Here is an 18,861-nt window from a genome sequence, read left to right on the forward strand (position 1 = left end):
ATGGGAAATTACACAGCTTTTCTACACAACTTCTACTGAGAACTGTGCAGTCCCTTCCAGAAAACTGTGCAGCTTGTGATTTGAAAAAAAGCTATAACTTTCAAATTGTGGGGCTTGAGCAAAGGGGCCCCACAGCATTGCCCATGTTTTGTGCAACAGTTACATTCTAAACGCTATTTTTCTTGCTCCTTAAGTTTTTTTTAGGGGTAGGAACTTAAATTCAACCCTAGTTGGGAAACTGAAGAATTTCTATTCCATCCCAACTAAAAACAAAGGACAAAACCTGGGTCCCGCTTTTCAAAATGTTCATAATGTATTGAGTTTGTATTCTAAAAGAACAATTGCATGATTGTGTTGACAGCATTTGTAAGCAAAAGTCTTCCCATTTATGTGACTCTAATTCTAGCAGCCTCAGAACATGTTGCAAAGGTTTGATTATTGCTATACTCAAAATAGGATACATAACATGGCCCTGATTAGTTGAAATAAAATGTCTGCTTTTTCTTTTTAAGACCTAATTTTTAACCCACATATTCAGATTTTAAACACCTCAATTCATACTTGCCTTTTGTCACCACCTTGTCTCACATGGTTTTATGTTTAGCTCAGAGATTATTGTTTTAGGATCCCTACAATTTCAAGTTTGATATTGGCTATCAAGTTGTAAAAATGACACCATAGAGAAGAAGCTTGGTTATAACTTATCTCTGTTTTCTCATGTCAGGGGCAAAGAAAAAATGGATTATCACTCCACTAGCCTCCAAAAGTGGAAGGTGGTGACAAAAGGCAAGTATGAATTGAGGTGTTTAAAATCTGAATATGTGGGTTAAAAATTAGGTCTTAAAAAGAAAAAGCAGACATTTTATTTCAACTAATCAGGGCCATGTTATGTATCCTATTTTACTTGAACATGCACACTGACAGTTCTCACAAGAAAAAAAAATAGAAATTTTACAGTGGACAATTACTTAAGAGCTATCTGTATCTAAATGTGAAATAATCTGATTACATTTCTATTTAATATTGTAATGATCAAGAATACATAATAGTGATTTTATTACCCGAGAAAGCAGCAACAATGCACAGCAACCCGTCATTTAAGACTGTGTCATAGTATCCATGATAAGCTGCATATTGGTTTAAACTAATGCACTATATGCCTCTAGGGAATGGCAGCTTCAGAGACTGGATTTTAACATCAAAATCTATCCATTAATCTTGACTTAAACATAATCTGCCCTGCTGTAAGAGGAAGAATGGGCATCCAATGAATTACTATTATGAAATAGAACATTAATGGATTTTCTCACTAATTTAAGCAGACTCTACTTTGATCACTGCTTGCTTTTTCCATCCTCTAAAACCAAACATCTAAGCAGTTTTTCTTCTTATGGTTGGATGTTAAACATGCAGACTGAAAGGAACCCTGTACATTTGAGCAAGATGGCAGAACGTGACTGGTCAACTATTTTCTCAGTGGAAAATAAGTCCACTCTATCAGTTCTACCTCTTCATGAGTTACAAGTTTCCAAATCCAAAATTCCAGAATAAAAGGGAAGATAAGTAGAAAAAAAGAATAATATCTTATAACAACTTGCACGCTGATGTGAACTACAATATTTTAAAGGTAATCAGGTGGTAATTTCATACTCCTGACAAGTTGTGTACAGTTCCTTGTGTTAGTCAATCTTAGTGGGCCATATTAACATTAAACTAATGGATGAATTGGAAGAGAGTGAAACACGACACGACTTTGATGAAGACTAACACAAATTGATAATCAATAATGGACACATTCAGTTCAAAGTATGCCTTATAGGGCAGTATGCCTTATAGGGCAGTATGCCTTATAGAGCAGTATACTATACAAATTCATATACTTCTACAAAAGTGCATGCAATCTTATTTCAGCAGGGATTGGTATTTTGGAATCAAGTGTGGTGTTAATAATTGTGCTGTGAACAATGCTAAAAAGACTATCACTAATTGTTAATACTGGTAATTTTCATAAAAATTTTTTCATAAAAAAAACACTTTCAGTTAGCTGAAAATAGCAATTGACCAGCAAGGATTTGTGAGCTACAGTAACCTCACAACAGCCAACATCTCATTAGAGACATAAGCAGGCATAAATTGCATATGGAGTGATTGGGGGTGGTGGTGAGTTGGTTACTTATGTAAGACTAATGCACATGCTGTAGGGTCTTAAGGTATTGCACGAATGAGTATCACTATGCATTGTATTTGTACACTGAGCAGTGAAACTGCACAATGGATTGCTAGCCATGCACACTGACAATTGAGTCACATATGCTAATATTGACTGCAACTATGTAATACAACTCTGCCAGCTCATATTTACACTATACTGTAGCCATATAGGATCTTGGCCAATGAACCCTCCTAAAAATATAAACCTCACTATTAAAATCAAGACAGGTTTGGACAATGAAGAAATGATTTATTTATAGAAGGACTGTGAGCAAAATTCTGCTTCCTTAGTCAAAATTAATTCCTGTGCAAATAATTATTTAGCTCTATATGCATGACTCTAGAATCAGGTTCTGGTTGGTGGATCTTAAAGTGCTAGAGGAAAGAACTTAGTTTTGAGAGTTTGAAATGTTTCCACTGCCAGAATACACTAACAAAGAGAAATAAACAAACATTAAGTAATAACATAACTGATCAACTACTTCATACATGACAGAAATTTAAGAAAATCTAAAATTTGCTTTAAAATTATTAAGTTTCTTATACAGCCAGCCAAGCTCGAGTGAAATGCCATTTCCAGTCTGAGGTAATTATACATGATATTCTAAACCTCCTCCTCTCTATATGCTAAGGAACATAAATGTGTTTTTAACAGTTTTCTCTTTAAAAAAGAGTAAGGAGGGGCAGTTTTTAGTTCTTTGGGGAGTTCTTTCCCATACATATTACATATGTATGGGAAAAGAAATAATTCTTCAGTGTCTCCCTCCCTGAATCACTCACTCAAATGAAGTCCCGCTGAGTCAATGCAAGATCTTAGTGCACCACAAAAAATGACAGCAAAGTGATTAGGGAAGTTAGAAAACCAAGACATATAAAACTCTTTGCTTCTGTATTAAAATATACATTATGATATTACAATGGTATATGGATCCTTGTGTAGATATTACAATTAAAACACCAGATTGTAAATATTTACATATGAATCTAAATTTAGTCACATAAATGAAATTTTGTTCCATTTCATCTCTTTGCCTAATGTTTTTTATATTACTAAATTTAATTTAAAATATGATTATGATTTTAGGAAATCTTTAGAAGGCAACTAATAAAATATTTCACTTTTGTTTATTATCAAAAGCTAATTATTTTTATGAAGAAAAAGCAATATAAAACATACCAATGCTGAGAGATTTTTCCCATCCCTCTTTGGAACTGCAATTAGCAAATCAACCCATTTCCCCCTCCTTCCCAAAGCTGTCAAGCTGTTCAGAGTTGTTTGTAACATGACAATAGTACTATTGTGAACGGTGTCTGGGCTTCCTTCCCACAGAGAGTTAAAATGGGCAGTTCCTGTTGTCCATGATTGGTGTCCAGTGAAACAATACACAGCCAGGTTTTATCAGTTCCACGCCAAAAAAAAGTAAAGCCAAGGAACCCAAGCCTTCCTATCATGCTGAACCATATGCCAACCCTGCTGGCCCCAAAGGTTTATCGCTGAGAATCAGGACCCATCAGGTCCCCTGTGAAATTTCACCTCACTCACCTTCTGTGAAATGCATGGCTTTGCTGAAAACTGAACCTTTCTACAATTGGCAGGAACAGATGGATGAAAACTGTGGCTTGGCAACAGGAATTAAAGATTTTAAAAGACCATTCCCATAGTAAGTAGAAGTGCTTCAAACAAAATGCAAGAGTCTGTGAAATATATAGATACCCACACACTTCACAACTCCCCATATACACATACTCTTACACCCCATAAATGTAAAGAATCCTATTTATCTGAAAAATCTTAATTCTAGTAGCAATAATAAAAGGAAACCACAATAACAGAACTGCTCACATTTTGCTGGGGTTTTTATATGAAAATTAACCCCAGTACATTTTCAGACAATTATAATTTTCTTTTTAAAAAGTACCTTAAATGTTGTATGCATAGAATGCATTCCTCCTAAAACATTTTGTTTTTCTTTGAGTTAACAGTTGTTAACTGGACTGGAATTATGTAAATATTCTTTAATTCTTCTAAAAACAGCGATATAAAGTTAATCTTGTGGAATTTCTCTAGGAAGCCCTGCAAATTTGTGAGGCAAATTAGTAGTATTTGCTTGCATTGTTGAAAATACTGCAAGAATATCTTTAAGCGTTTCTTTTAAAAAATTATTAGCAATACAGCAAAGGCAGCATGCTATTTTGAGAATGCAAATGGCAAAATTGTTTAGTATAAATAAACAATTTTACTTCATTTACTTTTTGCTCTTTAATATTTTTCCAATAAGCTCCGCTTTCTCTGATAGAGAAAAACAGAATTTCTACTTTGAAAACAGAAACACCCTGGAATCACTCTATTTTTACCTATCTAAAGTGTCCAATTCTGAGTGCAATTCATGAGAAAGAAGGCAGGGCAGAATATTGGTGATATTGACATACGGCCCTTACTGAAAAGGGGACCAAGCACACACATACAGATAATCAATGTAAAATCCTTAACGGGGCATAGGTGAAAAACATTAAGACAGAAGTTTAAAACCAATCACAAATGTCTACTTAATCAGCACTCTATAGTGCCCAAAATCAAAGGCATTTAAAGTGATGCTTTGGAATTAGTCATTACCCCCAACCTACACCAATCCTACTTTTTCAAAAGCTAACTAATAAATGACTGAGAACAAGCCTACAGTACACCTAAGGTCCAATTGTTAAGCAGAACAGTGCCTACTCATGTTCCCCAGTGCTGTATTTTATCTCTGATTGCATGATCAACCCAATAAATTGGTCTTGAGGGACAAAAAAGGCCTATCAAGTGCCTACCATGACAAAACTGGAGGTTGCAGGAAAATGCACTTCAAAAAAAAAGTATGACAAGTCAAACGAAGAAGAGGAATGAAAGCCTGAAAGACACTCATCAATACTGACAGATTACTGTAATTCTGGCTGTCAGGACAATCGATTCAGGCAGCATATGCCAATCAATATTCTTGTAATTTACTGAACAGCATTAGATACATAGTTAGCCAAGACGTGCTGAAGCCCCAGACTACTTTTAATGCACATAAATCATACAATTTATGCTTTGGAATCTCAGAACTGTGAGTCTAAAATATTTGACACAGCTGATACAGAAATAATTTAAATCCTTTTAGGGGTTTCATTATTGTGAATCAAACATTATATATTTCTTAAATTTATCAATTCCTAAAGATCTGGTAAAAAGACATATTACATGTTTATTTATTTGTTTTATTCATTAACTTATTTTTTCTCAGTCTTTCTCCTGATATAGGAGGAACTTATAGCATTTTAAAATGTGAGTCATTTACCAATAGTTTTTTTTCCTGTCTTAATGATTTCAACACCACCTCATTTTAGTTTTGCTTCACCATTTGTTTACTTACAATGTAAACATGAAAATAAAATAAACCAAAATAAAATAAAATAATTAGACAAACACTTAATAAAAGCAGCAAAATAAAAGGGTTTTAGGATTCCATTCAGCATTTTCAAAATATACTTTACACAAGGACTTCTGGTTTTTAGCAATCCATCCCCCATCTTGCACAATTGCTTTGAAAGCTTATGTGACCCCATTTTCGGTCAAATGGGCGGTGGGGGGGGGGCACCCAAAGATGTCACAGAATCTCTTTCTATTCTTTCTACACAGAACAATTACATCAATGTAAAGGTGACTTTTCTTTCATAAAATTGAATTATCAGTTTAACAGGATATTTCTGAAGACTAGAGAAAATATGAATATCTGATAGCAGCACAGATACTGGATCTACAGTTCCTATTGGTCATTATAGGTCTAGGTTTTATGCTGAGGCTACATTATTGTAGCACCCTTCTGAGTTGAGTTGACAAAAGATAGACAGAAAGGAAAATCTATGGGAGAGGCAAGTAGTTAGGGATTCATTCTCCAAAATCAGTCTGTAGTGTGTGGTAGATCAATTAGTTTGTGCTATTGCCCAGGTTATTTTTTCTTTCACAGTGAATGATGCTTTTAGGGAGGAGTACTGGGGACAGGCTTCCACTAGATACTCCCTTGGGCTTGTCAGTTCAATTCAGCACTGCCATTTTCATCCACATTTTAAGGTGTGGAAATTAAATCGCATCACTTCCTGTTGTCATTTTTAGAAAGGCATCAGATGAAGAGGGAGGTATTTCGGAGTACTGTGTGATTCTGGGAAGGTTGAGGAGGTGGGGGTAATTTTCATATATTTTCAAGAGAAGGGGGTCTGCATAAGTTTAGGGTTAAGAATTGCCTGAAATTGTGCCAGATCTTTTTTACATTTGCTTTGGAGAAAGGTAAGAGGGTGGTGGTGGTGGTGTTCTTTGGTGGTTACAAAAGTAGGGTCCAAATCCTGCATGTTTTCCTCACCTGCTAGCTCTTCATGGATTTTCCTGTTGGCTATTCTTTGAGAAGGCAGGGCCCTGGACATGCCTGGATTAGCCTCTTCAGCACATGAAAAACAGATTATAGTGGATAAAATGTCCACTCTGGGCGAGAAGAAATTTCCACAGTGTGTGTCACTGAAGAATAGCAGAAATCTGGAAAGTCTTCTTGCTGATACTGTTATTTTGCAATCTTTTGAGAGGAATAAGAAAAAAAATCATGATCTATGGAGTAAAAGGCAGGAATGAAGACTGGTCTTACCAGAGGCTGATGTCATGAGAGAGTGCTGCTCAAAAGTCTGTAGCATTCCTGCCCGTCAAAGTGAGGGGGAAGAATAACCGATCTCACAGTGTTCAAACTAACTGCCAAGAAAGATGTTAATTTTAAAGTAGGAGCCAAAAGAACTGTTTTTTGTTCCTTTTAAAACCAAAAACATTGAGGTTTTGCTCAATGTCATTCTGGACGGTGGTGTGGCCTGGGGTAAGAGGAAGAAAGAAGTGGTTTGACTAGCTTTGTTATCACAGAAATATTAGGTAGCAAGGATTACTGGCAAGGAAAGAAAAACTGTGCCCAAACTGGCATGGAAATAGACAGCTACAATAGCTCCCTAAAATCTGCTGGCCAGGCTAAAATAGCAGTACTGGATGAGACCTATTTGGACCAGGAAGTGGGCATGGACATCCTCATCAAAGAGAGGACTCATGTTCCAGCCCAGCTGAAGATACGGTGAAATGTAAGACCTGGAAGAGGTAATGCACGTGGCTCCTATCATGGGAGAGTTTCTCTCCTAAATTGTAGACATCACAACATGTAAGTAAAAACTTAGCACTGCTCAACTACACACCCATCTGGGGGAGGGATACTGCTGTATTTCCCTTCTACAGGAGTAATGTTGATATGTAAATAATGTAAAATGGATTTTTGATTTTTATTCTAAAGTATGACATTGTATCAATTTGCATTGTGTCATATTTGTGTTTTGCCATCTTCAATCCCTATATTGGGAGAAAGGCAGGATAAAATTAAAAAAAACCCAACAAAGAACTTTGTACAACGTTATTTTTACAAATACAGTAGAATGACACCAATGACATCCCTCCTCAACAATGAAACTGCCCCCCCCCCCCCCAATCCAGGTAATCAATCTTCCGGGCTCAATTCTGCAGGTTAGGCATTGCATGATTAACAATACCTTTGCAGTGTTGACTTAAAAGTTTACTACAGATTAACATGAATACAACACCCTGCAATGCTAGATATTGTTTTTATCCCAATTCTGCAGTTGGTGATGAGTGATTTGTATATAAGAGCCACAATATGAGTTCGCTATTACATTTTAATGCAAGTGCGAAGGTTTGCCAACAGGTCGAAGGTAATGGCAGTACTTTAGTCTAGTTTTATTGCTGCAGAAGAAAAACGGGGCTGAGGCTTGTTTGGATTTTCCCTACTGAAAATCCCTCATACCTTTGATATTGTAGCAAAGGTCAATCTACTTAAACTGGCCCCCTCTGAATTTCTTTTCAGGCCAAATAAAGCTCTTGAGTTGAATCTAGGTGTCCCATGTTCCATTGACTTGGGTACACCTGGCTCTAGTTATACACATTCAAAACTAAGTTAAAGCACAGAATCATAGATGTAGCTTTTTGGTTTTGTGCGCATCCACACTTTGGGGTTTTGCAGTTCACTCTTTCAGCCTCAGAGTAAGGCAATGGCAAACCTCTTCTGAACTAATGTTGCCAAGAACCCCCCCCCCCCCGATCAGTTTTCCTTACAGTTATCTCATAAGTGGAAGTGACTTGAAGACATACAATAGAAATGTTTTTCAATGAATTATTTTCTTACTTAAGATATTTCCATGCACTTACACAGTATTTATTGAAACCTTCAATAACAATAATCTTAGGCATATTCACTTGGAAGTAAGGAAAAGGATACAAGTTTTGGTATAATGGTATGAGGGACTTCAACGCTCTGCTTGCATTTATAGCAGTCGCACGAACCATAATAGGAAGAATCTTTCCATTCACAATAGCACCATCAAACAATGGACCAAAGAATGGAACCTGAATTCAGAAAATTGAGAAATTCAGCTGCTAAATTAGTCTCTTATGCAACAATTAGCAATCAACATTAAAAAGGATTGCTGAACCAGATAATTCTTCTTACCTCCAGTTAATCAATCATAACAGCTATTCAAATTACTTTAAGAGATGGTATACCTTATGAAGGTATGATGATATGATTGCTTGATATTTTCTGCAGTAAGGAATCTTTAACCTAACATTATTTTAAGAATAATTTAAAAAATATATTATATTCAGGCACAATTTATGATTAGAATGTATTAATGGTTATGAATGTCAAATTCCAGAAGGTCAAAGACGTGGTCAGATTGATTAGCTTAGCAGCAAACTTGATGAAAGGACACAATCAGTTTGACAAATAAAACTGCTTGTAGCTTATGTTCAGATATATGTTAGAGTACTTGATGAACAAGTAACTAGAATAGCTGTTAAAATATAGATATATAATAGCAGGTACAATATTAAATACTGTAATTTTACTTTAGCACTACACAAATTTGTGCTTTATGTAATTGTTAAATAAATAACATTATATCTAAAGACAGACAATTTTTGTACTATTTTAGGCATTTTGGCTGATTCTACTATTCTACAGTTGAAACAATTTTTGAACCCTAAAGCCCAAGCCCCAGTTGGTGGATATGATTAAAAGATCAAATACATGTCCACCAAGATCAAGTACATGTCCACCATGTACAGGCAGTTCCCTAGTTACAAACAACTCATATTTAAAAACAGGGCTGAGACAACATGAAGTAAGAGAAATCTACCCCTAGGAAGGGAGATTCACTCCTGAAAGAGTTATCATGGCAAAAAGGTGTCTCAATTGAAGCTTTCTCACCATTCCTTGTTTCCACAACAAGCCAAATTTTTCAAAATCCAATTATCACAGAGACAAAAAGTGATCTTCTGAACAGGGGCACAGACCTCAAAAGAAACGCTACTGGGGCATTGACCCTTTCAGTGCTATCCAAAGCTTAGATAGATAGATAAGATAGATAGATAGTGGTTGGAGTTACATTTTAAAAATGTACCTGTTCGACATACATATGAATTCAGCTTAAGAACAAATCTACAGAACCAATCTTGTCTGTAACTTGGGGACTATCTGTGCATGCAACATTTTATTACTCATAATAATCCCAATCCAGCAAGAAGTTCTGAATGTGGAAGCCTATTCTCTTTACAGGATTATTGCAATTAACAAAAAGGAGGAATGGCGATAGGCTAAATGGATGAAAGCAGTAGTTCCAATTATATGCATTCTTTCATCTTTTCAACATTCCTCCTTGATACCTTGATACACATACTGAAACAGATCAGGTTCAAGCAAAAAATTCTTGGTTTGTTAATATATCATTTAGCAACCTGGTATGAACATAAGGGCTTAATGCTCTCCCACTACTTTTCTCATCTGCTCGCTTCCTTGATGAGAACAGCATTTTGTTATCTTAAACTACAGATCTCTGCTATGTCTAAAATGTGGAACTGTGGTTTAAGTTAATTGGTTTTAGTGTACCAATGAAGGAATGTAAGATGAGAGGAGGGGAAGGGGGAAGCCTGTGGTTTCAATGTTTATTTTCAATTCCAAATTAGCAAGACAAAAAATATAAGTTCAAACAGGGCTAAATGATGAAAAGATTAATATCTGCAATTCTTGCTTTCAATATGTGGTGATTTTGACCATATGAAAATCTGTTCATTTCTTTATTTTGCTTTTGCAAATTTGTAATACTCTCATATATGAACAGAGCACATAAACATAATTAAGAATTCAAAAAGCTGATTTCCAATTTTATCAATTGTCATTCGTACAATTAAATGGTAATTTATTTTTTGCAAATACAGAGATATTTATCCAGAATTTGTTTCCCCCCTCTTTTTTTCATGCCTTTCAGCATGTACACTATTACCCTATATACTCATGTATATGTCTAGACATTTTGGGCAAAGAAATAACCCAAAAACCTGAACTGACTTATTCATAGGTCAATGTGAGTACTGTACCTGCTCTGAGTCGAGTGGCAAAATGCAAGTGCTTAGTCTGTGCTAGGAGAACTTAGAAGAACCAATCATCTCTACTCTTTCTGCTGTGGCACCATTTCTGGCCTTTTTCAATCCCCGGGTGGGAAAATTATGGTGGTGTCTGGGGAGACTAGTCTGAGGAAGCATTCGTGTTTTCCTGTTTGGGGAATGCCCTCAAGCTTATCCATGGGTCATATCCATACCCCTGCCCTTGAATTATACACAACATCAACGTATACATGACTATATACAGTAGATACTTGGCACAACAGCACATTCCAAAGTAAAAGAAGACTATAGGTGCGATAAGGGTGAGTAAAAAATGTTGCTAATGCCATCTTGGTTCCCTCTCAAAATTCAGATTCTAAAATGTATTGAAGAGAAAAAGAGACATAGAATTTAGGAATGAGAGACAACGGTATCTATACTAAACTATAAAAAAATCTTAGACAATATAGTACTTGGTTATGAAAAGAAAATTCTAAAACCGTACCTCAGGTTTTTTCATTATCTGAATACTGAACATGAAATTCTTCATTGGATATATAACAATGAGCACATCTCCAAATTCTGTAGGAATTATTCCTCTTCTGTAGTCTCGAGTATGCTCTGACCAGACAATGTGAACTTCATCATTTCCCAAATGTCTTAACTAAAATGAGAAACAACTCAATTATAAATATATAACAATCAACAAATAAATTTAATAGTGATAGTGGTGGAGAGCTCCCCAACCCCAACACTACTAGAATATCACAGCAGGGACATCTACATAGGTGAGCTCTCCTCATATGTATTGGCAGATTCCAGTACCTCTTTGCCAGCTTTCCAGCAGGCCTCACTCTGTGTTGACAAGAATGCTTACACACCACTAAGACCCCCTCATCTGCTTTTGACTGGCTTTAGAACTGCCACTGAGAAAAATGTCTAAGCTAGAATACAAAATCAATTTTAAATCTGAATGTCTCTTTTCCACACTCAAATATTTCAATAACTGGCAAAACTTTAAAAAATAATACTTATGCCATAACTAAAGAAATTCCTTGCATTCTCTGCCTGAAAGTACCATCAATTCAGCCTTTGGCTCTTCAGTTTGTCAGCTTTCACTGTTTATCATGAACAAATGAAGAATATACTTCTGAAATACAAAACTTTAGATACAAATTCTCCTACATATGTTTACTGAGAAAAAAATGTAGAGAAGAGAGCAGAGGACAAAGAACAGGTCCTGGAGACAGCCCAACAAAGAGCAAAAAAACACGGGAAAAGCATCCCTCCAACATACATACATATATTAATTAAACATTGAGCAACAACTGTCTGAGAAAAGAATCAGAGTCCTAGATCATAACAAAAGGGAAGCAGAAGAAAGCGATCAACAGTAAGAAATGTAGCAAAGAGATAAAAAAATGAGGATGAAGCAGATTCTAAAATGTGGTGATGACAGTTTCAGTGAAGTGCAGGGGTCAAAAGACTGGACCGAGGCTGATCCAGACAAAAGCTGGCAGAAATAAATTACTGTCAGTAAGAGTGATCAGTATATTCCAGGAGTTTGTAGGAAAAAGGCAGGATAGAAATGATGAGGAAGTTGGAAAATCAGAATGACTTGAGGAATGGTTTTCTATGAATGGAGACAGTGCCTTGTTTGAACATAATGGATAAGGAATGAGGAGAGAGGTGAAGATGTCAATGAGGGAGAGGAGAGTATCAAGGGGGCACATGAATAACTGAGTAGCCAACACATCAAGCAAGATTACAGAAAAGGTTGAAAGAGATGGAGGAGGAGGAACTGGAAAAGGTGTGGAAGACAGAGAATGTCATTTATAAGTACAAAATAAAGGTATTATATATGATGTTACTATCTCTTTTCAATACTGGTGATGCACTGGTGTAACAACATGAACATGACAATACAATCCTAAGGACATACACGCATTTACAATATACTATAATATTGTAAGTACTTTCTGTAACATTTAGATGCAAACTAATCTTGTCTGAGAGTATCCAGCAACTCCAAGTGTAGTATTTGATGACAAAGCTACCAAGAATGGCCTTTCCTTTATAAATTCTCTTTTCACTATAGTTTCTCCTTAAGAAGGGTTTGCTAATGTTATAAATATTTATTCTTTGTGAATATGGGTAGCTGCAAGTAATATAAACCTGCATAAATATCAAACTATTTTAGCACAGGATTACAACTTCCATCCCATCATTACACAAAAGAACAAACGGAAAAAGCAGAGATAACTGAGATTTCATTTTTTTTAAATCAACATACTTTGAAACATTCTTACTTTATAGTAACCGCCATGTGTCAGCTTTCCTAATAAGTTTATGTTAACTGAGTACGAAAGAAATGTGAAATAAATATAACCAGGAGGGATGATCAAATCTAATTTTGATACATTAATGTCATATGCTGTACATGTTACAATACCAGCCAGAGTTAATACTAAGCTGCAGGCTACACTGAGATTTCCAAATGGCAGATTGTTCTAAGTGATACCAAGTATAATTGAAGTAATAAACGATAGTAAAAGCAAAGCACACTGGCAGGAAGAATTCAAGTATTTACTTAAAAAATTAAATAAGTTAGTTTTGGAAATAAAAGACAACTGAAATAATGCAGGGCTCAATTTACAGAAAGTTCCTTTTATTTATCTATTGCATTAACCCTTGAACTCTTGCCAGAATTATCAGTAATGTGTGATCTAAATAAACAATGAGAAAAGACATTAAAACTTCCTGAAAGCCATGATCTAGAAGAGGTTTTTTTTTTTTTTTGTTAATCACTTCCCACTTATAGAAAGGCTATCCCCTGTAAAATGGCCAGATTCCTTTAAGAGTCAGGAAGACATGGCTTCAAAAGTCTAGTGATTTGGTAATCAGGAGGAAAAGGAGTCTGGTTGCTCAAATGCATGCTAAAACAACAACAAAACCAAAAACCAAAGCTGATTGATATGGTGTATTCTACTAAAAACGGGAACCACAGTGAAGAGAAATCAGAGAGGGGAAGATAAAACAATAAGAAAAAATATGCATGGAAAAGATCCAAAGCACCAAAAAAAAAAAAAGTCATATAAGGACAAGAGGGATCATGTTTATTGCTTAAACAACTACAAATTGCTTTTGAAACTGAGGATATCTTCCAAAATACATTTAATATAAAATGGGAGTCTACTTTTCAAAGAAAAAAAGAAAGACACGACCTTCAACAGACTTAGAATTTGTTAGCCAAATCCAGGATCATTACCTAGGAGGATTTTTGGAGACAGGAAAGACTTTGCAATATGGAAAACTACATAAGATTTTAGTGATTTATTGGGGTCCTAGAGACAGAAAATCTTTCTCAAATGAAATTAACAGTGGAATCCAACATTGTTAATCATTCTGTGAAGAAACAGATTGGGTGCTATGAGACTATTCTCCTTTAAGTCTAACTTAGTCTTCTTTAAGTCTCTCAAGGTTAAGAAGTTAGATCACAACTGTATTTTAACCCCTAATAACATGAAGCATAACACCAAACATCCCCTTAAAGACAATTTTATGTACATATTGACCCAAATATGGTTGTTTTGTTGCCGTTGGGCGCAGTCAATATGGGATTTTGGGATGAGGTATTATAGTATACATGTGGCACTCAGCTTTTCATTTTTCTGTTACATCCGAATCAGGCATGGACATGTACAACTTTGATCAGTGCTTGAATGCAGTGATAAGGGCTAACTAAGTAACCATGGTAAGAGAGAAGATTTGCAGGTGGGCAGATTCTAGGTCTAGGAGTTGGGCAAATATATATCCTAGATACGGCTGCATTTCCTCTGAAAGAATAGATATATAATTGGATTAATCTCTATCAGTAGATATTGGATTAATCTCTATCAGATGCTTAAGTGGCCTTAGTGACAAAGAACACTCACCATGGAGTTTATCTGGCATACAAATTACAACTATTCATAGACAAGAACAGTTTTGGCTTCTGTGATCCATAAACGGTAATTTCAAGAGTGAAATGCTGGAATGTGAGGCTATGAATAAAGTAGAACATGCTGTGGAAGCTACAATTAATGAAATACGTTAGGTTGCTCAATGTAACTTTACACTACGCATATATATCTTCTTATTGAAATCTCTGCATTGGCTAGAAATTAACTACTGAGGAATGCCAATTATCTAAAAAACAGAGTGCCCCACGCTATATGTTCTGGGGGAGGTCTAGCTTACTTTTTCATGTGCTAGAGTGATTATCACATGTTTGCAGGATAGAGAAGGCCTTAAATTTCCTGCTATGGAATGCTCTCAGTAAACTCAAACTAAAGGTTTCATCACAGTAGAGAATGAATCCACTTTAAATCTGGTTTCTGCCTCCTACAGTATTCTGGGGTTTGTAGTTTAGTGAGGCTGTTAAAGGCTCCTCCCTAAACTACAAACCCCAGAATTTTGCAGGAGGCAGTAACCAGATTTAAAGTAGATTCCTTCTCTAGTGTGATGAAGTAGTAAGGTGGTTTGAGTGTTTTCCTGACTGTCAGCAGTACCAGTCAGTGCCTCAATTATTCTGAATGGGATATTTTATTGCTTTATTCTTTCATTGCCTTTATTGTATTTTGTTTTGATTTTACTTTGATAGCTACACCGCAACCAAAAAAAAAAAAAAAAAGCTGGGATAAAGAGCTGTCTAAAATTACAACAAGTTACTTTAAAGGCATGGTAGCATTCTTTCACTTTTATTGAGCTGTGCTTTTTCTCCTAAACTTTCGTACTCAGTCACTCAGCCTTGACCATAACTATGCAAGGAGCCTAATTAGTACCGACTGGAAACAAGATATTACTTCATACATCTTCATCTTGAATTCCATGAATGGAATATTGAATAGATGGTTTGGAATGCAAATTATTATTTTTCAAACCTGAATAGAGAAGACAGTCATCACGATTAGTTAAAGCACACACTTTAGCCTCTTGGTTCCTGATCAAGACTGATTCATACATTTATGTCTATCATTCTGCATTAAACTGCAGCTTTTTTTGTGTCAGGAGCAACTTAAGAAACTGCAAGTCGCTTCGAAGCCTCCCACAAGGATGATAAAACATCAAAACTTCCGGGCATCCCTGGGCAATGTCCTTGCAGATGGCCAATTCTTTCACACCAGAAGTGAAACTGCAGCTGAATGTGTGAATCTGTTAAGATGTGACATGACTCAAGCCGATAGCCTTTGGATTTGTGTACGGATGCCTCGTGTGGTTAGTCACTGAACTACAGATTCCAAAGTCGGGGGCAGAAAAGTACTGCTATCAGACATGGATTGTCTGGCCATCCATGGCGATCACTGGATCCTGGTGAGCATATGCATGGTCACAGGCAGCCAATTTTCCAGATTTTAAACCCCACAGCCAGGACCCTTACAATGCATTTGGCTGTGAGCAGTTGCGCTGCAAGGTTGTCTTTCATCTCCGCAGGCAGCACCTGACTAAGACAAAATGAGACAACTTTCTCTCTGTGTGTGAGAGACTGAAATCTACACATAAAATGGAGTGATGCTGCTGCTGCCTAGAGCCTCCCTGAGACAGAACAAAGAACTTTCATCTTGCCTATTCTGAGACTGAAGGAAAGGAGGGAGTGGCTGCCGGGGGGTGGGGGGTGGGGGGTGGGACACTATGGCTTCACAGTGGAGGAGAAAAAGCTTGGCCCTAAAAAAGCAACACTCACCTCTGAACCATGTAGAGTGCGTACAGCTTGACCCCACTTAAACTGCCATGGCTCAATGCTATGCAATCCTGGGAACTGTAGTTTGGTGAAGCATCAGGACTCTTTAACACAAGTGTGCTAAAAAATGAAAATGGGGGTGGGGGAGTATTTGGGGTTCAAAAGTGGGACCCAAGGCTGTATATAGGCCAACTCCACACCAGGCTACATAGGAGGAAGGCAAATGTGCAGGTTTCCTGTTTCACTTCCAACATTCCTTGCCTGAGTATAAGGTTCTAATATGGTCTATCTGAGTTCTGTTGCATATCTGTATCCTTTCGGTTGTTCTTTAGTTCCGACTTCTGCTGAGCTCTTTGATCCTATATCCAGATTTTTTCTTGAGTTTTGATTTTTACCCTTGTCATTTTATTTAATACAACACCTGACTCAAGGCTTCCCTGGTCATCTTAGACCTCTGCCTACAGCAGTGGTTCTTACCCTATGGGCCATGGGACACCAGTGGGCCATGAGGACGAAAATCTGGTCTGTGAGCCTCCTTCCTCTTTATTTTATTTTATTTCTGCTCCTTTTGTGCTGCCTGCCACTTCTTTCCTGTCACTGACCATGGCATATGTTCTGTATCAGAAACTAGAGCTGATGTGGCCTATGCAATGCAATTTTCTGAATTGCCATCCCAAACAGAATCTAAAGTTGACCAAAAACTGATTCATAACCCTTTTAGTGCTAATTTTGGAGAATGGTCCCTGGTCAAAAAAAGGATGGGATCCACTGGCCTACAGCTTAGCCCTGCAGCAAGTTTCAGGAATTGTGACAATGACTTTGTATGTTTTGACTTATAAACCACAGTCTTCTCCATTTGAATCTAGGTCTTGAATTGTAGATGATTTTAATTTGGTGTGTTGAAACAAGGCAGCCATTACAATATCAATCAGTTTAGCTGATTGTTCTTGATGGAATGTTATCCAGGCTGTCATTGTGAATAAGAATATTAAGCAGTTTCTTCAAGTTTTTAAAATAACAGCAAAAATGTTTAGAACATAATAACACACATGCTAAGCAAAGAATAAAAACATCATATATAACTGAAGTTTGCCATAGGCATAGCTATTTCTCTGTACTAACTGTCGGCAATCTAATTCGATTACAAGTATTAAACTCCATGCTGAGGTCAGACAGCCTCACTTCCTCCAATATTGCACTTCAACCAGTACTCATTAATGTGTCTGCTGAATGGATTAGCACATCTGAAAATATATGTACTGCAAGAAGGCAGGAAAAACTAATGACAGACAATTGCTCATTCATAACAGGGCAAATGTTTCAGGTCTTAACACAGAGTTTATTACATTATACAGAGAACAAAATAATACATGGAATAGTAATAGAGCTAATTAATAAAAGTAATGTACAATTGTATTTACTCGTATTTATTCATTTACATATTTATAATATTTCTGTGTTGCCTCCCAGCCCCACGTTTCCAAAGGTGAAGAACAAATAAAAACCAATCAAAACAATACAAAGATAAAAACATTTTAAGCCAGTTAAAATATGTTAAAAATCCCTAAAAGCAGTCTAAATAGCCCAAGGGTTCTCAAACTTTGGTCTTTCTGACATTTTCAAATTTGACTACCAGAATTGGAGCCCATTAGCCATGATGCCTGGCACTTCTGGAAGTAAGTCTAAAACATCCTGATAACTAAGATCCAAGAATCCAGCTGGAATTGCATTTCAGTCTTACTTTAACTCTGGAGGTGATGGTTGTAAGCGGAGTAATGGACTGCCATACTTGCCACTCCCCAACATTTGCTGACTAAGTCATTCATCTCCTTCTGTTAATAGTTAGACCAGGTCTGCAGTTGAGAGGCAGCACTGTTTTTGATTCCACAGAGTGAGATTCCTTTTGTAAAACTACATGATAGGGCAATTTTGAGTTGCTTCCAACCTCAATTTCACACAGCATAAACTAGGCTAAAAAGAGAAACACCTGGTTGGTTTTTAGCCAGGGAATGGTTGGAGGAAGTCAGGGAGAAACTGGTCATATGTTAATAGAGACACTAAAGTAGAGTTGCCAGGTCATTACTGGCCAGGCTATCTCAGGACTAAATCTGGAGATCTAGAGACAACACCTTGGATGTCACAGAGTATGCCACGGAAATACAAAACGCCAAGTCTAAGAAATAAGGAACACACACCTGCTTTTCAAAATAGTGGTCTTGCCTTGAGATATCTCCTGCTCGTCCTGAGGATTTGAGAGGAGGTGCCAGGCCCTGAGACTCCAGACCAGGTCCAGAGATTTGGTAACCCTACTTTCCCTTTTCTGTTATGCAGCTTCACTTGGTAGATTACCAAACTTTCTTATCTAGAAAGTTCAAAATGTGTGCTGTGATAAAAACTTTTCGACGACAAAATCAGTCAAATATATGATTAGCCCAAAGTC

The 18,861-nt window shown here is 36.6% G+C and overlaps 1 protein-coding gene across 11 annotated transcripts in view; it reads right to left on the reverse strand.

Annotated features, from left to right (window-relative positions):
* RALGAPA1 (Ral GTPase activating protein catalytic subunit alpha 1) overlaps positions 1-18,861 on the reverse strand; it is a 165,988-nt gene that overhangs the window by 23,389 nt on the left and 123,738 nt on the right. For all 11 annotated transcript variants that reach the window (XM_060759103.2, XM_060759130.2, XM_060759110.2 and 8 more), the window contains 2 exons: positions 11,208-11,366; positions 8,541-8,668 (listed from right to left, as the gene is read on the reverse strand). In XM_060759103.2, coding sequence (XP_060615086.2) covers positions 8,541-8,668; positions 11,208-11,366 — 287 coding nt within the window. The remainder of the gene's footprint in view (positions 1-8,540; positions 8,669-11,207; positions 11,367-18,861) is intronic.

Source organism: Anolis sagrei, chromosome 1, assembly GCF_037176765.1.
Source record: "Anolis sagrei isolate rAnoSag1 chromosome 1, rAnoSag1.mat, whole genome shotgun sequence".
NCBI classification, from domain to species: Eukaryota; Metazoa; Chordata; class Lepidosauria; order Squamata; family Dactyloidae; genus Anolis; species Anolis sagrei.